Here is a 23,768-nt window from a genome sequence, read left to right on the forward strand (position 1 = left end):
ATCTCATTTATTCAAGTAGGAGGCAGTGAATTTTGAATATCCACTTACAAAGTAATTCAGTGCCCATTGTTAGAAGAAAGACAGTTTCAGCTGTGGCAAATAACATTTTTCCCTGTAATAATGTTTTAATTTTCACTTATTATATGTATTTCATGGTATTTTAGATATATTCAGCAAGGAAATTGGTTTCTATCAATGTCTTTTCAAGTCTACCGATTCCTTATTTCTAAAAATTATGAATAATGTGGAGTTTCTTTACTAAAAAGTTTTACATAAAAGTTATGATTTGGCTTTAGTTCTCATTAAAATTATAGAAAATTATTTAGCTAAATACGACTTTCTCTCAGAGATTCTATCAGTCTCAGAGATACATTTTTGCTGGCTCATTCCTATGTCTTGAAGGTTAAATGGAATGGCCAAAAGCAAAAAATTGAGCAAATTTCCTTCGGCATTCAAAAAATACATATAGAAAGTAAAGCAGAGAAGAAAAATACAAATAATTGTGTTAGTCACCACATTAGGTTTATTTATTGTTACTCAGGATGTTTAAAAGTTCCCTTGCACTTAGAAATAATTAATTAGTACTATTAAACAGTGTCAATACACCTTTGTAGAACCTTACTAGTTATTTTTTCTACCATCCAACTATAATAATACCATGCTTTAAGACACTTGGTATCTAAAATCCTGTTTCAATTTGGAGAAATAGATCATTTTCAAATTACAGGTAGAATGCAGTGTCACTTTCATTACCCATTAAAAATGTTTTATTACAGATAACGGAAAACCTCCCACTTTGGTGACCAGCATGATTGACTACAACATGCCAATTACCATGGCCTACATGAAGCACATGAAACTGCAGCTGCTAAACTCACAGCAAGATGAGGTAAAATAAAAACATCTACATTTGCATCACTTACAAATTGGAATGAAGCTTGATAACCACGACTATCATATTAAACATGATGGCATTTTGAAGATAGTAATTTATTTTTTAATGAATGAATCTTACCACGGTTGCACAGATGGAGAAAGCGAGCAGAAACTCCTAGTCCACAATACAGAGCCCCTGTCTTAACACCACTGTCTTAGTGTTATGTGGGAATTTGTTTGTTCCCAAGAAAGCTACATTTTCCTTAGTGGACCATAATTGAGCTGGCCTTGGTAAAGTGCTACAAAGTTCAGAGGGGGTAAGTTCACAAAAAAATATCTGAAATAATTGAGATTCTAAGGAAATTTAAGTAGTAAGGCTATTTTGCATGGCAATCAGAAAAGTAGATTTAATGGGTATTTCAAGTATTATCATTTCTCCACCATTCAAACCTTATGTAAATTTTAAAGTGATTTTTTAGTTAACTGCTATTCTATATGTTATTTATTTACTTCTGTGCATTTCCTAGAGACAGTCTGTGGTCATTCTTAATTAGAAGTGTTTTGATGTTTTCAGTTATCCTATTTAAATTGTATGGTGAAAATTTAGCAACATGCTGCATGTATAGACACTAAAAACATATTTCTTAAATACTCTGTAGGATTCTAGTTAGCTAGCCATTTCGGTTGAAGCTATGTCAAAGCAGGGACTAAGTTATGTATGTATGGTTTATATTCTCCAAAATAAAGAACAATAGCAGATATACAGTAGGTGCTTAGTACATCCTTCTTGGCTAGTTAATACTCAATAGATGCATTTGGGTTATTTGTATTAGGAACAGGTCCAGGTCCTCAGGCTAATAAATGATCTCCTTGAAATTTCTCTAAAACAGGAAATGAGGTTAAATGTTTATTTGTCAAACACAGAATTACTTGCTAAGCTATGATTGCATTCTTTTAAAATTACTTTGTTGAACTTACTTTATTCATAAAACTCAAATCAAGTTTTTAGTTTTCCTCTGTATTTAAGCAGGTTTAACCTCAAAGCTCTATTTATAAAATTCTTTGATCTCAATAGTCGTTACTCAGGGTATGCTCCTTACAAAAATTCATATTAGTGCAGTGGCAATATTGGATTTTATATTGCCACATGGCTACATATAAATAATTGAATAAATAGTAATAAAATCATTGGGTTAAAGACATCAATGACAATTAAGAAAATACTAATATCCTTCCATCCCTGAGAACGATTAAAAAAACTATCTTCACAATTCATTATATAGTTGAAAAAAATTTTTAAATGTCTCATTAACTAGTTAGAGCTGTCAGATTATTTGTAGGAAGCTCATTTAGATGTTGATATGTTTATTTCTAGGCCAAAATGTAAGATTATTCACTTTCTGCCAACAATGCACCCACATATGCTGATCCCTTCTGGCTTCTAAAAAATCATAAGTATTTTACACAAAAGAAATAGATCCTTTAAAATTTATAATTGGATTAGAAAAATAACTCTTATCCTTATATTTTGAAAATACTAAATTGGATGTCATGCTGCCTTAAAATATTTAGATAAATGACTAGTTAGAATTATTTGCAAAATTTTTAGAACGTTGTGTTTATTGAAAAATGAAAAAGAGGTTAAGTAAAGGAAGTCACATTAAAATGGAATTTAAGTGAAATATTCCTGTCTGACAAATTATATTTAAATTTGAATAAGCATTAATCCAATAAGTTCAACCACTATTTATTCAGTACTTTCTATGTATTTGAACCTCCTGAAGAAAAACAGTGAATAAATTGAGAAAAATCTTTGTCTTTTGTGGAGGTAAACAGATAATAAAGAAAATAATGGCCATAGGTATATAAGAAGATGCTAAATGCTGTTAAGAGAAATAAAGAAGGCCAGACATGGGACTCCCTGTAGAACTAGGGAATCACAAGTTTAAAAGGCTTTATTAAAATGTGTTATTTGAGTAGAAGGGAAGGAAATGTGTGCATGTAGCAGAGGGATACAGTGAAAAGTTCCTGAGGCAGGTGCATATCTAGTAGCTGTAGGAACAGCAAGATAGTCAGCATGGTTGCAACAGAATGCTCAAGGAAGAGGAAAATAGGAGAGGAGTTTAAAGAGATAGTGGAAAGTCAAGTTATATAGAGTCTTACATTTTAAGAACTTTTAAATTTTACTCTGAGTAATATGGGGAGCCATATTTTTTTTTTGAGCAGAGAAGTCATGTGATCTGATCCATATTTTAACTTAATCATGTGGGCTGAGAATAGACTGAAGAGGAAAGAAAAAAAACTGGATGCACAGACACCAGTAGAAGGTTATTACAGAAATCAGTGTGGGTAAAGAGTTAACAAAGCTCTCTTCCTTCCTGCATGAGAAATTGGCCTTTGAATAACTTTTGGAGTTTGCTGTCCCGCAAAACTGCTAACATTGAAATGATAACTGTGTTACTAGGCAACATTGCTGTGGCAAAAATGATTCCAATTGTTAAACTGTATCAGAAGACAAATATCTGGTGAGAATCTTTTGATTTCCTTGAGTTGAATAATTTTTGTAATTGGCATGTCCTTTGTGGGGACCTTAAGGTATTAACTGTGCTGTGATAAGATATTTTGTCTCTTTTGGGGCATGGGGCTTCTCTGCCAAGTTTCCAACCTACCCAGTATGATTACTGTTTTCTTTTACCTGAGCTATATCACAGGAAGAGCTAAAGAAAATATGTCTAATTAACTATGTGAATTGCTACATGACCCCTTCAAGGGTTTCCATGGAAGTGAAACACCTGATGCTGCCCTGCTGGCAAGAGTTTCCTTTGCTACATGCTTCTAGAAGAAGCTGATGCTAAGGGTTTTCAATGGTCATCTTATGAGTATACATTTTAGTTGGATTTAACAAAAGCTTCTGAAGAATGTTTCAGGAAAGAAGATAATAGTGGCTTGAATCAAAGACATAGTGGTTTAGGTAGTGGAAAGAGGAGAAATTATGATAGATTTTAAGTTTTACTGACAGATTTGATGAGAAGTGTGAAAGTCAAGAGTAGTAATGTCTCCAAGGTTTTTAATCTGAGCAAGTAGGGTAGAATTGGTATTAACTAGTGTAAGAAAAACTGGGGGTAGAAAACATTTGAGGTATGATATTGGAAGTTCAATTGTGAGCTCTTCATTAGAAATTCAAGTAGATTTAAGAGGTTTATTAGAGATTTAAGTAGATTTGTCAATTAGACAGTTGGCATGTGTGATTAAGAACAAAGAATTAAGCTAGACATAAGGCCAAGCATCATCCATGGGCAGATAGTGTGTGAAGCCATGTGCCTGAAGGTACTACCAAGGTAGTGAGTGTAGATTGAACAAACAAAGCCCAATAACGTTGATTTGGGAAATTCCAATGTTATAACATCTGGCAGATGAGGAGGAATCAACAGGGGATACTGAGGAAGAGCACCCAGGGTATTAGAAAAAGCAGGAGAGTTTGTGAACTAGAATAAAACTGGAAAAAAGGTTTTTCAGTATGTCTACGGTAATGCATTATGTCAAAGCAAGTGAAAAGTCAATTATACTGAAGTTTGAAAATTAAATTTGTATGTAGCCTGGTGGAAGTCAATGGTGTTCTTGACAAGAGCAGTTTTTATGAGGTGCTCAGGATGACAGCAGCAAAATCACTGAAGAGTTTGCTATGAAGGGGAGCAGGGGAAAGAGGTAGGAGCCAGAGGGAGCATGGGAACAGGAGTTTTTAATTATTTTTTTTATAAAATCAAAGAAATTATAGCATATTACATGTTGATGGGATTCATGTAGCAGAGGAAAATAGTGATTTAGGAAAGAGGAAGGAGAATTGATGAAGCAATGTCCTTGGCATTAATAGGTAGGATTTCTTGTACAAAATTGGAGAAGTTGGCTTCAGAATGGAGCACAGACAGGAGGGATCAGATAGAGGTAGGCGAATGGAAATAGTCGTGGAGATTATGGAATTGTTCTTCTGTTTGCTCCTAATTCATCAGTTAACAAAAAAAAGCAAGAGTGAGGGTGTTTGAGAAGGTGTTGAAAGTTTGAGGAGAGAATGTGAAAAGTAGACAGTGAGGAGTGAATTAACCAGGAAAATGGACCTCTCTTGAGTTTCAAGTGAGGTCATTTAAATAATTGTTCATCTCTATATCCAGCTATACAGAGGCATGGGTAGAACAGAATAAGGCAAAAAACAGAATTACTCATATTTTGGGTCTTGTCAAAAATAATAGAAGTGGTATAGGAGGGTATGATTAAAATGACAAGCCTTGGAATTCTAGCCACATAAGAAGATGAGTGAGGTCATGAGAGAGGTGGGCCGAGAGCAGGGAGGTCAGTGCCAAAGGGTTAGAGGGTTAGAATCAAGGGGTGATAAATATCAGTGGGATAGAAATTTCATCAGAATACTAGAATACATGCAATACTAGAGCAAGTGATAGGGAAAATTTGAGATGTTGTAGAGAATGGGATGCTTGAAATCAAGATTTTGGAGGATGTGCAGTTGCTGGTAATGAAATGCATACAACATGATTATGAGAGCAAAATGACTGAAGAAAGGTAGAGGACAAGATCATTAGGGAAGAGTTCATGGAAGTGACAGGTCAGGATGTTTCCAGAGATACTGAAATAACCAGGGACCGAAGCATGTGTAGTTGTTTGTTTTTGTTTTTGTTTTTGTTTTTGTTTTTTTTGAGACAAAGTCTCACTCTGTTGCCCACGCTGGAGTGCAGTGGCACGATCTTGGCTCACTGCAACCTCTGCCTCCCGGGTTCAAGCGATTCTCCTGCCTCAGCCTCCTGAGTAGCTAGGATTACAGGTGCCCACCACCATGTCAGGCTAATTTTTATATTTTTAGTAGAGATGGGGTTTCACCATGTTGGCCAGGCTGGTCTCAAACTCCTGAACTTAGGTGATCCACCTGCCTCAGCCTCACAAAGTGCTGGGATTACAGGCGCGAGCCACCGTGCCCAACCTGAAATAATATTTTTAAACAGTTTGCTCAGACTGTCTTGTGAAAAATGTCGAAACATGTTCAAATGGCAAAATTCTATTAAATTACTCTTTTTTTGTACCCATCAAAGAAGGAATTGATGTGGAAAGGAAAAATACACAGGAAAATTTAGGAAACTGGCCATAAATAATTTACTACTTAGAACCACTGACATGTTGTTCCACCTCCATTTTGCAGATGGGGCACCAAGGTTTTTAGCTGATAAAACTTACCCTAATGATTAAACTGGTAGAGAGAAGATTAGGTATTTGAACCTAGGTTTAAATAACTTTGGAGCCCAAAGTCTTCCTACTCTGCAACACATCCACTTAAAGTTAGTATTAACTGTTTGCTTTTTTTAGCAACAAATTAATGTAAATAGAATGCTATGTTGTAGCTCAAAGGGGAAAAATTAGATGGTTTTCAGTTTTCTTTTGCTAGGTACCACCCCTAAAACTTAGTGACTTAATACAACAATGATTTATTAATACCCATTATTCTATGGGTTAAGCAGTTAGCCAAGAACCTCTGGGTGATTTATTTTGTTACTCCTGGCATAAGCTAGGATCATTTACTCAGTGACATTCAGCTGGTAGCTGGACCTGGCTGGATAGTCCAAGAAAACCTCACTTAAGTACCTGGCTCCTTGATGAATCTTTATGCTCCTTTACGTGACCTCTCACTGTCCCTGTGGCTGCTTATGCTTCCTCACAGTGTGCTGGTCTCAGGGTAGTCAGACTTCTTATCTGACAGCTTTATTCTATGGCAGCTGGTTTCCAAGAGACAGGAAGTGGGAGCTCCCTGTTGTTCTGGGACTGACACAACATCACTTCTGCCACATTTCTACTGACCAAAGCAAATAACAAAATCAGCCTAGTTTCAAGGGGAGGAGCGAGAAATACGGTTCCTTGATCTGAGGAGTGGCGCCCATGTAAGGGGCAGTGGGGAGGGGAAGGGATCCATAGTAGCCATCTTTGGAAATTATCCACTGCATGGTCAATAACCATTAAAAAAACCTCAACCTCTTATATTAACCAAAATACAATTTTAGTGAATTAACTTGTTATTTGAGGCTTACCACATTTTGTAAAGATTTTACAAAATACTGTATCCAATATGAGATCATTTGACCTTCTTATGAATGATTGGTGAGGGTTTAAACTGGAACAAACTTTCTGGGGGATCATTTGATGATAATTATTACACTTTTCAAATATATTTATATTACTTGACTAGAAATTCATCCTATGGAATGTGATATATGAAACAATTTATCTATTAAAATGTTTACTGTTTGCTAGTAGTGAATGACTGAATATATTTTCAAGATCTCACAACAAAGGATTGTCAGATACGCACTGCCCAAGATGGTAGTCATTAGTCACATGTGAATGTTTAAGTTTAACTGAACATCAATGAAAATTAACTAAAACTAAAAATTCAGGTCTTAAGTCACACTTACCACATTTCAAATGTTCAATAGCCACATACAACTAGTATTTACCTTATTGAATAGAGAATATTATAGAGCAATTCCATCATTGCACAATGTTTTCTTGAACAGCACTGGACTGGGCTGATAGCCAACATTAAATAGCTCATTGAACTACATGTAGCAGGACACCACCCCAAAGATGCTAATTCTAGGTCTGATATGTGGGACCAGGGGATATGAATTTTTAACAGAATCTACACTCATGCACACTAAGGTTTGAGATGATGAATTTCATAGAGATGCTGATAATGTAAGCTTTAAGTTGATTTGAGCAGACGATAAGTTTTAAAAAATCAACAGAAAGAGAAGATTGGTGGGAGTGGTTTCTAAACAGTCTTAGGGGAAACTGTAAATGTTTGACTGAATAGCATACACATTTTTTGACAAACAATGGATAGGGCTACAAATTTATCAGCAGAGAAGTGACATGTTCAGAAATGGGAAGCTTAATTTGGCAATAGTTAATAGGCAGGACTGGTGTAGAGAAATTGGATGTGGATAAGTTAACTGAGAGACTATCATTACACAGTTTAGGAAATGGAAAAATACAATTTTGAACTAATCAGGCAGGACAATAGCAGGGAAAATCAGAAGGTACATGGTAGAGACCCTTTACAGGTAATATCTGGAACTTGGAAACTAAAATGAAATATGGAGCAGATTAGCGGTCTCCATTTCAAACAACTTCTGAAGATAGAAATAAAAGCTCAATAACAAAGCTTTTGAAAAGTAAATAAGTGCCATGTTTAAAAGGGAAAAGACTGAAAAGAAAATTATTTGTTACAGTTAAATTGTTCTAATATTAAAACATTAAGTTTCAAGGAGGCAGAATTATTATGGTCTCTGGTCATGACTTTCATTATCATGAGATTTTACTCATGTAAGAAATAAGCTCACACAGTATGATGTGGAGAGTTTTTTCTGATTGTCAAACAAAATAGAATTTCATAGAGAAAAGAAATTAGATGAATGGTCTAAAGATAATCATAAATAAAATACTTAATAACACATCAGTCAAGTTTTCTGATTGCTTAATCTTAGAAACTTTCAATAGTTTCTTCCTAGTGTAATTAGTATTATCTCTATGTTGGTAAAAAAGCACAAGCTTATATTTCATATACCTCTGCTAGCTTTTATTAAAAACAATAATTTAATCAATTATTAATTAGAATAGAATATACAGAATGAATACATGCACTTATTCTCATTAAAGCTTTTTGCAAATGTGTAACAATTGGATTCTAATAAGGAATGTAATTGTGAAAATGAATTATATTTCATATGTAATAGTGGAAGAAAATATTTAAAATATTTTCAATCATTAAGCCACTTACGATGATAAATAATTTAACATGGTGTTTTTTTAATTACAAAAATACATAAGTATACATTTGGTTACATAAACATTTTAATCTCTCATCTGAATTTATTAAAATGTATGCTGGCAAGAGTGTCAGCATACATTTTAGTGGTAGTAAAAAAATATATTGATTTTCCATAATATGTTGTGGCTGTTTTTACAATCATTTCATAGAACAGGGTCTGTGACCTGAATCTTTATATTTAGCTCTTCTTTAAACATAAATACACAACACATACATATCCTCATATATGTATACATTTTACATATTTATACACCATATAAATGATATTTTACCAGCTTACTTATAGTTAGCTTTTTGTGACCTTTATAACAAATACTTATAAAGACTGTTTATGTGTTTATGTAAACACACAGCTACTTTAGTAACACATTTTGTTTGCCTTTACATTATATTGAAATGTGCTATATTTTGTTGTATATGTTCATATACTGTAATAAGTGTGCATAATATTATATTCTGTAGAATTTATTGTATATTCCATATAGTAATATTAAACAGTTTTATTGTGCTTATCATGTACCTGACATTGTTCTAGATACTTTAAATATAGTACATTCCCTCACTCCTCATATGACTCTGTGAGATTGGCACAATTTTTATTTCTATTGTATAGATAAAGAAACTGAGGCACAGTAAGTTGAGGTAACTTGCTTAAGCTAGCATATCTAATAACTGGCAGAATATGGACCTGAATCTAGGAAGTCTGGCTTCTGAGAATATTCTCTAAAATACTATGACATCACAGAAAGTATATATAGTGTATGTAATAGATATCTGTATCATCTATCAATGTGTGTATATATGTATGTATTTGTATATGATCGACACTAGTAACAAGTCCACATTGTTATTACTGATAATGTCAGTCCACATTGAAGTCTCTTATGTTTGCATACACACACACGCAAACACACACACACTCACACACACACACTAGAATTTAGAATTGGAGTAAACGTAATGAATTGAGAGAGGGCATGTAACTAAGAGAAGTCTATGTGGCTGATTGTCCAGAGATCTAACACAGTGGCATTTCCTTACGGACTTAATGAAGAGCTAGTGCTACTCAGTGTGCCCAAGCATGACCCAGTCTTTGCTAAAGGAAAGACAACACAGCCAAAACCACTGAGCCTGACTTAAGAATCAGAATGCCAATTTATTAGTCTACCAGGATGGTCTTGTTCGTTAATAATAGAAACTTCTTTGCTAATGCCAAGATGTCATTTATGAAACCAAGGTAATTCTTCCTATTCAAAGATGCTGTTTCCTTGAGTCTGGATGACTTCATATGACTACTGGTTCTAGTATATAATAGCAGGGAAAATGATTTAACTTCTCTATGCCTCAATTTCTTCATCTATAAATTGTTTGCAAATTTGTAGCTAATTCATGGTTGTAATGAAACATAAATAACGTGTGCAACATAAATAGCACTACTACTGCTGATTATTACATTAGTGTTAAACATTCAGATCAAACATTTACAAATTAAAGTCAAAGCTAGAGATTTTGATTAAACATTTACATTTTGCACAGGTTTCCTGGGCCTTCCAGCCTTTATAAGTACACCATTTGTCCAAAAATCAGTTCTCCAAATGAAGTTTGCTTCAGTAAAATGACCGCAATAATATATCCTAGATTTGGTTTAACATTTGGAAAGATTTGATAAATTGGCCATTCAGCAAAGTGGCCTTTTGGTAATTCCATTTTATGAACTGACTTTTAATACATGTTTCATTCACAATTTTACCTAGAACTCCTTTTTGTGGTTGCCGTGCAATTTATGTTTGCTTGCAAAGAAAGAAAGGGTGTACTAAGATTACCTTGCTCTCCATTACATGTGGACTTTGAACCTAATGTATAAGTTTGCTATATTAGAATCTATCATGTTTGCCAATGAAACATTTTTATAAAGCCCTTTCTGCATTCTAATATTTCTGCTTACAACATTTTTCGGTCATTTAGTTTTTAATCAAAACTTGTATTTCTCTTTATGTTACATTTTATGATTAACTCTTTTAGAAAGTATTTACTATAAAATCATTCTTTCTTTATTCAGGTTAATTCCTAAACTACACTGTCTCTAAGTATATATTTTTACCTTTAAAATATTGGCGTACATAAAGACATATTATTTCACAAGTCTTGAAATTCCTTGAAGGGAGAAATTATTCCATTGTTTGTTATTTTAAAAATCCATTAGTTTGTAACATACTTTTCTGAATTCTGTAAACATTTACTGGTTAAACTTCAATTGACCTTGTAGATAAAATGGTTATTATTTAAATGTATTATATTTTTAAATGCTTGATGATATTTTAAAACTATTTTCAGGATGAAAGTTCAATAGAAAGTGATGAATTTGACATGAGTGATTCAACACGGATGTCAGCTGTGAACTCTGATCTTAGCTCCAATCTTGAAGAAAGAATGCAAAGTCCCCAGAATCTTCATGGCCAGCAAGATGGTAAGCCTTTCAGTTTGACTAAATAAGCAAAACAACCCCCAAAAAACGAGTCAGAATGCATGGAAACAACTACCTCTTAATTCTTGTGTCAATTTTTAAAAATCTGCGTGTTTCTATGGGAACTTTTCTCTATTATTTAGGTTGTGTCATCCACTTCACTATTTTGTAATTCAAAACTTTGTTCAAAACCAAGGTGTTAGACTGATTTATAAGCAGATATTGGTTATAAAATTCAAGCTAATTCACGTTTTGCTCCTTGAACTTAAAGTATGTGTTATATCAATACAGTTTGGTTTCTGTGATAATATTTTCTAGCTTTGAAATCTTGGGCTGTCATCCTTCTGACTAAATCAAGCATTTAAATGTGATCAAAAGATTAACTTGGATGTTTTTCTTTTATGTAAAAGACAAGTTTCAACTAAGAATCACTAGATATTAAAGGAAATTTTACCAGAGCAGTAGTGCTGAGTAAGACAATATTTTGCTGTGATTTTGAACTACTTTATTCAGCTGTTAAGGAAAGCAAGCTCATGATCTCTTATTCCTGGGTTCATTAAAGATTTCTGAATCAGCCTGTTGTTCTTGATAGGAAGAAAGCTAGATACGTAGAGAAAAGTAGATGTCATGCTAACATTGTAGGCCTAAAATTTTTGGAGATCTTTCAAAACTACCTTTGTAGAGTTTTCTCTTTGTAAATATAAAATTATGCATACAAGTAAATTTGACTTATTTTGGTAATTGTGGACAAAAAGAGAAATTGGCCAATTATATTCAAAATTTGTTTATTATTTCTATATTTAACAAGTTTATATGAACTTTTTGATTGAAGAATTTTGTACTTACATTTATAGATACTGAAAAAAACCTTTGCTTTCTCTGACAGTTGCTATTACAAACTGGTTGCAAAAGATTGCTATATTTCTAGCTGCTATTTGTGTTCTGTTTGTGTTGGTAAGGCATAAGAAATCCCTAGTTTGAAGCATAAAAAACGTCCAAGAACAGAGGGGCTTTTCTTTTTCTCATTTCAGATGAATCTTAAAAGATGGTGGTGTCCTTGTTAGCTTGAGTTATAAGAAAATGAGGAATGCATTGATTATCAGTGACTTTAAGATTGTATCTTACTTGCTATGTGCTAAAATAGCTATTGTAGTAGAAAAGCCATTTATTTGGAAATATTATACGAATGAAGTTTTTCTGATTTAGATATAAATTTTCTCTTTTCTTCTAAAACATGAGTAGGCATTCCTCAGATTTTGTATTTTTCAATGGCCGTTGTATAGCACCAAGATCATAGAATAACTGAAATATTCTTAGTAATGTGCATCACTCCATTAATTTGCTTATGCATTTAACTTAGGTATCTCCTAACCATCTTAGTCCCTAATTTTAAGGAATATAGATAATGTAGAGGATGTATAGAGAATGTAGAGGATGTCTATCATCATGGAAATTAATTGTTTACTTGACTGAAACTGCAAGCTGCGGGTCTTTGGCTATGGCCAGCTGCTGTGATATAAATCTATATTGATTTTAATCAAATGCAGTGGAATAACTCCAAATATTATGTACTCTTAGGGAAAAGCACTTTCTCATGATATATTGATGAATGTTTCAAGGGTAATCACCTACCTACTTGTTCCTTTTCTAACCTAGGCCTAACCCTTCCTTGCCTTACATATCAGATACTTTTTTCTTACATTTCCTGCTGAGTTTTCTCTTGCAATGATCCCTCCTCTTTCTCCTGCATTAGAGGTTTTCCTCACTCTGCTAGATTATTAGAATCTACATACAAACATAATTTGATAAATATCTTCTTTAAAATGCCTCCATTGATTTTGTCTTTTTCCGTTTGTGCTGCTATAACCATATACCTGAGACTGGATCATTTATAAAGAACAGAAATTTATCTCTCACAGTTCTGGAGTCCAAGATCTTGGAGTCCAAGATCTAGGTGCTAGTAGGTTCAGTGTCTGGAAGAGCTTGTTCTCCCATGATAGTGCATTATTGCTGAATCCTCCCAAGGGAAGGAACACCATATCCTCTCATGCTGGCAGGATCCAAAGAGGGGTAAACTCCTCTGTCAAGCCCTTTTATTTTATTTTATTTTATTATTTTATTTTTGAGATGGATTCTTGCTCTGTTGCCCAGGCTGGAGTGCAGTGGTGTGATCTTGGCTCACTGCAACCTCTGTCTCCCAGGTTCAAGCAATTCTCTTGCCTCTGCCTCCCGAGTATCGGGGACTATAGGCACACACCACCATGCCCAGCTAATTTATTTTTTGTTTGTATTTTTAGTAGAGATGGGGTTTCACCATGTTGACCAGTCTGGTTTTGAACTCCTGACCTCAAGTGATCTGCCTGTCTCGGCCTCCCAGAGTGCTGGGATTACAGGCATGAGCCACTGTGGCTGGCCTCTCAAGCCATTTTGTAAGGGCACCTAATCCTATTCATGAGATGAGACTGACACATCCTAAAGGCCATACCTCTTAATACTGCTATGTTGGGGATTAAGTTTCAACATCAATTTTGGATGGGACAGAAACATTTAATCATATCATATCCCATTGCACCTCTTCATTCATTGCCCTATTTCTCTGCACCACCCCTGCAAAAGACTTTATAGTGAAACTCTGAAAGAGTTGTCCCATTATTTCCACCCTACCCTTTTTGGCTCATCTCAAGTAGGCTTTCATCCTTGCCACCGACTTCACTTGTTCTTGTGAACATCACCAGCAGGCTTCTTCTTGCTTAATTCATTGGTCAACCCTTAGTCCTCATCTCCTTCAACACTAATGTTTAAGGACAACACTCCCTATTTTTTTTTTTTTTTCTGGTGTGATTTCTGTGTCATTCATCTCTGTGGGCTCCTTTTCCATGTTCTATTCCATAGATGCCAGAGTGAAGGCTTCAACTCTCTCTTCCTTATTCTCACTCCCTAGGACACCACATCTAATCATGTCGCTTTCCACACCATCTGTACCTAGATGAATCCCAAATTTATTTCTCCAAGCCCTGACATCTTTCCTGAGGTCAGGAATATCTCCCCTTACCTATTTCCTAATTGTTAACATTCTTCAGAGGATTTATCACTGTATGAAACTGCATTATTTTTCTCACTTATTAGCTGTTTCTGTTCTAGAATGAAAATACCATATCAAGTAATGAGTCTTCACTTGCTTACAGATTTCCTTTCATTGGCTTCATTTGAGATAGTTCTTATATGCTGTATCATTTAAATGATTAAAATATAACTTTTCAGAATGACTATATTTTGTAACATAAGTTTTACATATTTATCTTCTTTTCTTCTGTCCTTCCTTCTGACAATGGTACTCTCCTAAGTAATCCATATTGACAACCTTCTGTAAAATTTTTTTTTTCCTGTTTACAAATACACAACCATATACATACTCAGAAAATTTTGTCATCAAATACCTAGAATTATGTTATTTATGCTCTTCTGTATCTTGATTTATTTGTCTAACATTACCTTTCTTTTAGAGCCTCCTATATTAGGGGTGAGTGTGTGTGTTTGTGTGTGTGTGCGTATCACAGTGAGAAAAAAAAAGGCATGGGACCTACCTCATATAACACATAATTTTAAGGAATATGTATCAAATTCAGTGTTGCCACTATTGACACACAACTCTTTGTTGGAGAGGGATGTCCTCTGCATTGCATAATGTTTAGCAGATTGCTGGCCTCTACCTGCTGCATGTTCGTAGTTCCCCTTCTCCCAACTGTGACAAATAAAAATGTCTTCCGATGTTGCAAATATCCCTTGTGGGACAAAATTACTCTAAGTTGAAAACAAATGGTATAGGTAGAGAATAAGGGTCTGTGCAAGAATCCAGTATGATGGGGATTGAGGAGACACAGTGGAGAGAAATGTTGAGAAGTAGGGGCTGAAGAAAAGTCTAGGAATCAGTATCCAGTGGACTTTCTGCAATCTCAGAATAGTTCTTTAGTTACACTGTCCAAAATGATAGTCACTCTCCACATTGTGGCTATTGAGTACTTGAAATATGGCTAGTGTGACTGAGAAGCTATTGTAATTTAATTTTAATTCAAATTTAAATAGCTACACGTGGCTGGTGGCTACTGTGTCAGACAGTGTAGATATAGATCATTATTTTATTTTGACTGGCAGTTAAACTCGTTCTCTGTACCCATTGGTTGAATGTGTCTGAAGTCTGGAAAAACTATAGGAGAAATTCCTATTTTAACAGTTGACTGAAATCCCTGTTTAATATTTTGAAAATCTAAACAATACAAATTTTTTTAAGTTAAATTAAAAATGTTGTTTTTTTTTTTAACATTAAGTGATTAACTTAAGATTTTATTTAGAGAAATTGAAGTAGGACATTATGATTTTTATGAATCCTTTCTAATAATTATAACAGGTAGGCATTAAAATGTCCTTATTGGGCACCATATAAAATGAAGAGTAAAATAAGTTATTTTTTTCACAATTTTTATTTCACTATGGTTGTAGAAAATTTGAAAGGTATTCATTAAAAACAAAGGGAAAGAAGACTATCCAATGTGCATTGTTTTGGAAATATGTATCTATATATAGAGATATATATACACTCAGAAAAAGAGAAAAAGAAGAAAAATATTTTTCCCCAGGCTAGACAATTAGATAAAGGTCAAGAAGACACAAACCGGAATGAAGAATTTGTAATGAGAAGAATGCTTCAGGATTAATATATAGTATTCTGCTTCTTTTGCCTTTTTTAGGTTTATAATATTTCCCTAACTCAATAAAAACATAAAGGCAAAAAATGCATAGAAACTGAATATTTGCATAAACAGCATTTTACTCTCATTTTTGGTTTTGAGGAAACTATGTTGAGCTATTTAAATTTTTTTTTTTACAGACTTAAAATAATGTTTTTAAGTTTAAATCATTTAAAGGTTATATATACATCTGCTTTACTCATGAAAGTATGAGTAAAAGCACAACACCTTGAAGGTGTTGTGGAATATAAGGAGCTTATTATGAAGGAAGCTTTGCTATGCAATGGCTGCAGTTCACAGAATTTCAAAAAGCATCTCGAGGCCTAACAGCTAAAGGCATCCTTCAAATATTCAGCAAATTGTAAGCGTTCTTGTTCTGCCATCCATTTAAATGGATTAGAAACAGAAATTTTGTCACTTGAGCTTCTGTGTTTGAATCTCAGATCCTAGACATTTATGGCAGCATGGATTAGCTCAAAAAATTATTCCCTTTCCTAAATCAATTACTTAGTTTATTATGAATTTGTACCTTCTAAAACAGCTGATGTTCATTCCTTGTCTGTGTTTATTTTTGAAAAGATATGTGGCAAAAGAAAAGTGTCAGATTTAGAAACAGACTTAAAGTTTCAGTTCAAAATAAACGTTTCTCTTCATTTTATAGAAGGATACTTTTCTAAGAACCGTTTTAATCACTTTTCTAAGTTAACACTTTAATGTAAACTATTGATATTTTGTAAGGGAGTAATTATTCTTTTTTTAAGCACAAATAATTAGAAAGATTATTAGATATTACCAATATATTTATGTATTTTTCAATTGCAACAATTTATATATATTTGCATTTTTGAAAAAGATAATAGGAATACAAAGGAATGTTGAGGCATACCCTTAAATTCTCTGTATGTCAGCTTAATCAGCTATAAATGTAAGGGATTATAGTTTTAAAAAGTATACGTTTCTTTTTAAACCTTATTTTCTATGATTTCGGTCATAACATCACAGAATAAATTGCTTTTCGGAGAGCACGGTCAATGTCCCTTGATTATCAGGTCAGTTGACTCAGTGGAGTAACAGACATTTTTTAACACAGTTTTTTTTTTTTTTTTCCTGCAGTGTTTAGTACTTCATTGTTGGATCAGTGTATTGTTTATATATTGAAGTGTTTAACAAGCAGTGTAAGCAATGTCTGTATGCCAAGCAATGGGATGTGGTAATATCTAGACACAATAAAAGAGGGAGAAGGACTTGGAAATTAAGAGGTTCTCTCTTTCTTTCTCTCTCTCTCTCTTTCTCTCTCTCCCCTGGATAATATCACTTTCACCCAGACTGGAGTGCAGTGACACGATCACAGCTCACTGTATGCATGGCTGGCTAATTCTTAAATTGTTTTTGTAGAGATGGGGTATTGCTATGTTGCTCAGGCTTGTCTCAAACTCTTGGGCTCAAGTGATCCTCCCACCTCAGCCTCTTAAAGCGTCGAGATTATCAGCGTGAGCCACATTGCCTGGCCAACAGTTCTGTTAAAGGGCTAGTTCATCAATATTTACTTCTACTAATGACAGATTTAAAAATATATATATTTATTTTCAAGGAAATTTTTCCATTCAAAGATGTACTTGATAATTCTATTAGTATTTAGAAATAAATAGTTCATTTGCCAGAATTGGAGAAAATCTCCTTTTCTCGTATTATTTATATTATAAAAATGTTTTGATATGCTTCAATTGGTCAGCCTGTGTTTGCTAAGCAGGAAAAAAATTGAATTGAAATTTAGGGCTAACTTGCATACAAATATGAAAGTATAGCATAAATATATATGTGTGTGTATATATACATACACATTTATTTATCTTACACATTGTGGTTAATTATAATAAACTTTGAAGACCTTTAGGTCTTACTTCACTCTGAAGAATAGGTAATTAGTTTCAAATTAAATAATAATTAAAATTATGTGAAATAATGTTATAAATATATTTAGGTAAATTAAAGGAAAGGCTAATATTCTGCACTCTAATGATTTGAATTGCTTGCCTTTGAATAAAGTCACATTTTCTATAAAATCATTGTGGTTCTCAGGGTCAAAATATTAGAAGACAGTTTCCAAACCTTAGAAAATTATCTTAGATATCTTGCTTTGAATATCTTTGGGCAAAAATTGAATCTTACTGATGTCTACTTAGTCCTTCAAGGGCTAGACTATAGAAATGACAAGAACAAATATCCACCTCAAAAATCTAGAGTTAGACTCCTGCCTTCAGGGTTGCGTGGATATTTTGCAAGATAACATACTAATCTGGGGCCGTATTCCCAAATAATAATCCATAGAACACTGGAATCTTTTTTAAAATGTATTTATTTATTTATTTATTTATTTATTTTTAGACAGAGTCTTGCTCTGTCACCTCGGCTGGAGTGTAGTGGCATGATCTCAGCTCACTGCAACCTCCGCCTCCCGGGTTCAAGCGATTCTCCTGCCTCAGCCTCCCTAGAATGCTGAATTCTAAAGTTGGGCTATTAAAAAATCCATTTAAAATATTTCTATATTAAATATTTTCCCATGGTCCTTTGAGACTTTTGGCTTCCATAGTAAAAATCTTTGTCTCCCACTAAGACATATATGATATATTAATAGAATTCACCAAAAATAGCTAAGCATAGTCAGAGGCTAGGTAGCCAAAAAAAAAAAAAAAAAAAAAAGGCAAATGTACCATTCAAAGATAGAATTCTAAAAGGTAACTCACTTGGATCCTTGGGTATACTTAGGACAAGGGTAAATGGTGTGCGGTCCAATATTTCATTATTCACTCAACTAATACATATTAAATTCTAGCATAAGTTGGACAATGGATTTACAAGCATGACCATTGCATATTAGATTGAATCATATGAAATTGCCACACTTCCTTGATTTAAATTAATGGTTCAAGCTCTAAAACAGCTTAAACTAGAATATGAAAGATATGGAAACAAAGTGTTTTTGAAATTGAGATGCATTTCTGTTTCAGACAGCAATGATGCTCACATATGTACATTGTGTATATCTTGACTTGTACACTCGTAAATTATCACAGTCCTCTTTTCAGTGGAAACATATAAGGGAGTAAGTTAACAAAAATAGCAATCTGATTGTGAGATAAATAAGTACATAAACAGATATGATTGTTGGAGTTTCACTTTTTCTAATATCCTAATTCAGATTATGTGCTAAACTAGCCTCCTGAAACTCCGACATTGGGAATTTATTTTAAAAATGCCAATTCATGGGACCCATCTCAGATGGGATGACTAAGACAATTGTGTGAGATATAAGTATGGGAACCAATTTTCCACACTATGCTTGTGAAGATATTCTTTACTATTCTACCCAACTGTTCTGGAGTGTCAAAATGGCAGTAGGTGTAAAGGGGATTAAGTCACATTGGTGCACTTTATGCTCAAATGTTGTTACCAATAACTTCTGAGTTACTTTTTGAGTGAGGAATAGCATGTAAGTTCATTCCTAGTATAAGTATGTGTTTGTATATGTTTCAAGTTGCTCTGTTTTCTTAGTTATGACAATTGCCATATATGACAGTTATTTTATAACTTTTGAAAGTACTCCTACTCTAAGAAATTTTACAGTCTGTTTTCAAACTTATATATATGAACATTGCATACACTGGACTTTAGAACACACACACAAACACACATGAAATACTCTTTTGCAATGCATTTTTTACTGCCCAGTTTATATGTGAATAAAGTTTTAGTGAAAATAGGCTTGTGGCTAAAATTGCATTTAATTTGGCTGAATAAGATAGTTTTATGTAATTATTAAAGCATATAAACCAGCAGTAAAAGCGAGAACTGTGTACTGTTCATTTAATTTCAATGGAAAATCTAATAAAACATGTTTTTAATAAAAGTGTTGTAAAACATTATACTGAATAGGAAATTAAATTCAGTGGTTAACTTTTTTTGTGATGGTGAATTTTAATTAGAAAAGCTATTAAAATGTTTTTCAGGCTGAACACCAGATTCCCTGGAGAGATTATGTTGTCTTGTGTAAGTCATTTTCTTTCTTGTGCAGGTTTGTTTTCTTTCAGTGTTTACAATTGCTTAGGAAACTTGGGATAGAGCAAAAATTGTTAAAAGGATGTTGATTCTTTTACACAAATGTAATAAAATATTTGACTTGAAAATTGAATTCGTTCCTAACGGTGTTTTTGCTCTCACTTTTTAATTTGCATACACTTCTGGACTTAAAATACCTAAAAATGATCCAGTGCTGCTGTTTTTTCTTAATTCAAGTTGTTTTAATGCCTTATTAAAAATAATTCACATGATGAATTTGTTTAAATATTCTGAATTGAATTAGTTAAGCTGATGAAGCTTTTAGAAAGCTCTCCTTTATGGCAGTTACTCTATAAATAATTGTATAATAATTTGCAGAAGTATAGACTACCTTGATAAGTAATATAAAGAAAACAAGTAATTTGAAGGAATGTTACTATGAATTGGAAGAAATTTTGATTGTTAAATCCATTTGTAATATTGTTATTTGTGTGTATGTGTGTGTTCATGTGTAAGTATTTAATCATTTGAAATTGCTTTTTTTTTTTTTTTTTTGAGACGGAGTCTCGCTCTGTCGCCCAGGCTGGAGTGCAGTGGCCGCATCTCAGCTCACTGCAAGCTCCGCCTCCCGGGTCTACGCCATTCTCCTGCCTCAGCCTCCCGAGTAGCTGGGACTACAGGCGCCCGCCACCTCACCCGGCTAGTTTTTTGTATTTTTTAGTAGAGACGGGGTTTCACCGTATTAGCCAGGCTGGTCTCGATCTCCTGACCTTGTGATCCGCCCGTCTCGGCCTCCCAAAGTGCTGGGATTACAGGCTTGAGCCACCGCGCGCGGCCTGAAATTGCTTTTAAGCAGTAGTTCTGTTTCCAAAAGTAGAAGAAAAGCTGAGAAAAATTGTATGTAATTTGACTTACATATATATATAAGAAAAATTATATGTAATTTGACTTACATATAAAAGTATGAAAAATGATGTTTAGTTGCGTATTTATGTAAAATGTGTATATAGGGAATATTATTTTCTTTTTACATTTAAGACCACTTATTTGGGAGTTTGCTCTACCTTTCTTGTGACAATTCTGCCTTTCAATATTTTACTCATATTATGTAAGTGTTTTTTCATATAAACGAGTGCTTGTTTAGAGAATTGGCTTACTGATTTCAGGCTCAAACTTGCCACACCCCAGAGACCAGTCCCATCTTAGCTCGGTTCTGATCCTCTGTGAAACTAGGGGAAATTGGCTTGGTTCCACGCTTGCCTTGGAGAGTCTAATCTGATCAGTGAAAGACATCAGATTAATTTGAAATTTTACTGCTGGGTGAGTTCTTTCTTTTGAGATATTGCTCTTTTGGTTTCGTCACTGTCTTCATGACAGTGTTTGCCAGTCCATGAATGTTCATGTGGATACAAAGTTCGATCAGTTTCAACACCTCCAGGAGATGCCAAAGTTCTGTTAGGACCAAATAGCAGATGCTAGACCCTTTAAACCTTAAATATGGATTTCTGTCTGCCTGTTAATGCATAAATACAATTAAGAAGCCTCATAACACTGGAGAGATGTTAGACAATACATATCCTTTCTGAATTTATTGAAATAAATTTTGAACCTATCAATTTATATGTCCAGTTATATTATAGAATCAGATCACCTGCATTTCCAACTTGAAAGTCTTGAACAACTGTCTTTTTCGTCTGTTTTTGTTTTTACTATCACCTTACTAGCCTTTATAAACACTTACCATAAACTGAACACCATGCTGCGTTTCTTTATAACTTTCTTGTACTAATTTGGGTCAGCTAGCTATTACTTCTTTTAAAAACAGCTTTAGCCTTTAGGCAAAAGCAATTTCAGTGTTTAATAGGGCTTTGAAGCTCGTGTTGCATGGTAGCTGTGCAGACAGATAAATCAACTACCGCGTAGGGGTAAATTGACCATGAAAATCTTTATTTACTGGGTTTACAGGGATCTTAGATTGTGGGTGACATAAAGAAAGAACAGTTGGAAAGTATTGAAGAAAGGGGTTGAAAGACTATCTCATTATAATTATTATAAATTTACAGTAATTATTTTCTTATCAGTCTCATTTCTCCACTTGATTGGGAGTGATTTGGGGATAAAAAGCAAAGTATATCTAATGTGTCCTTGCATACTCCCTTTGGAGCCACACACAGTATTTAAAATACAATGAAACCTAAATACTTTTTGAATTGAAAGTGTTTTGAAACTTCTTCCCCATCTGCTTACTTCTATAGTCAAATGCACTCAACCCTTAGACTCAGTTATTCTTGCCAAATATTATATAGGCAGTTGCTTTCCTTCTCCTTGATGGGCGGGGCCTCCCTGCAACAATTTCAGCGTCACCAGCCAGGGATTTATGGAGAGAACTCTGATATCCCTAAGAGGAGCCCCTAGGAGGAAGGGCGGCCACTGTATCTTGGATCAGCAGTCCTAGTCTTTCCTGTCGCTGGCTCTGCAGAGTCGGGGCAGCCCAGAGCAGGGGGATTCCACCCAGCACAGCACACCCACTCCACCAGGGAGCAGCCAGACTGACTATTTAAGTGGGTCTCTGATCCAGTTCCTCATGACTGTGTGAGACCTCCCAACAAGACTCTCCAGACACCTCATACGGGAGCGTTCCAGCTGGCATCAGGTCGGTGCCCCTCTGGGACAGAACTCCCAGAGGAAGAAGCCGGCTGCCATCTTTGCTGGTCTGCAGCCTCCACTGGTGATACCTCCAGGGGCAAGAGGGGCCCAGGTGAATAGGGTCTAGAGTGAACCCCCAACAAACCGCAGGAGCCCTAAGGAAGAAGGGCCTGACTGCTAAAAGAAAAACAAACAGAAAGAAACAACAACAACGTCCATGGATGAATATTCTGTCCTTTTTATATCTTACTTTGGGGTTCCTGAAGCCTATGAATTCTTCCTTATCGACATCCAAAATCTACTAGGAAGCAATAAAATAATTAGTAACTTTGGTATGTTAAGGTGAATTCATTAAGAAGACAGCATGAAGGACCTCTCAATCATAAATATTGACACTAGCTCGGCCAGTAACTAGTTCTGCAACATTATTTAAGTATTATTAACAACTTTGGGCAACCTTTTCTATATTTGTAAATGAGAAGCTTTAGATAATCTCTCTCTAAACTTTATTATAGTTCCAGAACCATCTGTGTGTTCACCCTGTTAGGGTTCTCTTTCTTGTTCCTAACATTTTATCTCGTCTCATTTTCTGTACATCTCTAAACTGATTTAGTGCTTTCTTAAACTAGAGAAAGGAATTAAAGAGCAATGGAAATACCACCATTTTTCTCCCCGCTGACCCTTCCTTAGAAAACCAAGGTGATTCCTGAAAGAACAGACTTTCCACTCTTCTAGTTTCTCCCTCCCATCCTGACTGCAGGAGTCATTCAGAGTTTTTTTCCCTTTTCCTCCCAATCTGTCATGCCATTTTCAAGAAACTGTAGTCAACATGAAAGCTCACGAATATTGCCAACATATTGTTAAATTATCATATCCTTCTTTTTCCTCTGTGAAGAATCTCATTCATAAGGACCGTTATCCCTGATCCATTTTGAATGTACATGTGTGGGTATGTGTGGGTATGTGTATATGTAAAGACAGAGACAGAGAGAGAGTGTGCAAGCTTTAGCTGTTTCAACAATAATTTTTAATTTCCCTCAGTCACTTTTCATAAAATATTTCCTGATGTTTTGAGGTACTGGAGTATTTCTTGGGATTT

General features: G+C 34.4%; 1 protein-coding gene across 10 annotated transcripts in view; it reads left to right on the forward strand.

Moving 5' to 3' along the window:
* NOL4 (nucleolar protein 4) overlaps nucleotides 1–23,768 on the forward strand; it is a 390,355-nt gene that overhangs the window by 114,862 nt on the left and 251,725 nt on the right. For all 10 annotated transcript variants that reach the window (XM_045378145.3, XM_074022191.1, XM_065533935.2 and 7 more), the window contains 2 exons: nucleotides 777–889; nucleotides 11,093–11,225. In XM_045378145.3, coding sequence (XP_045234080.1) covers nucleotides 777–889; nucleotides 11,093–11,225 — 246 coding nt within the window. The remainder of the gene's footprint in view (nucleotides 1–776; nucleotides 890–11,092; nucleotides 11,226–23,768) is intronic.

The sequence above is a fragment of the Macaca fascicularis genome, chromosome 18 (genome assembly GCF_037993035.2).
Source record: "Macaca fascicularis isolate 582-1 chromosome 18, T2T-MFA8v1.1".
Taxonomy (NCBI): domain Eukaryota; kingdom Metazoa; phylum Chordata; class Mammalia; order Primates; family Cercopithecidae; genus Macaca; species Macaca fascicularis.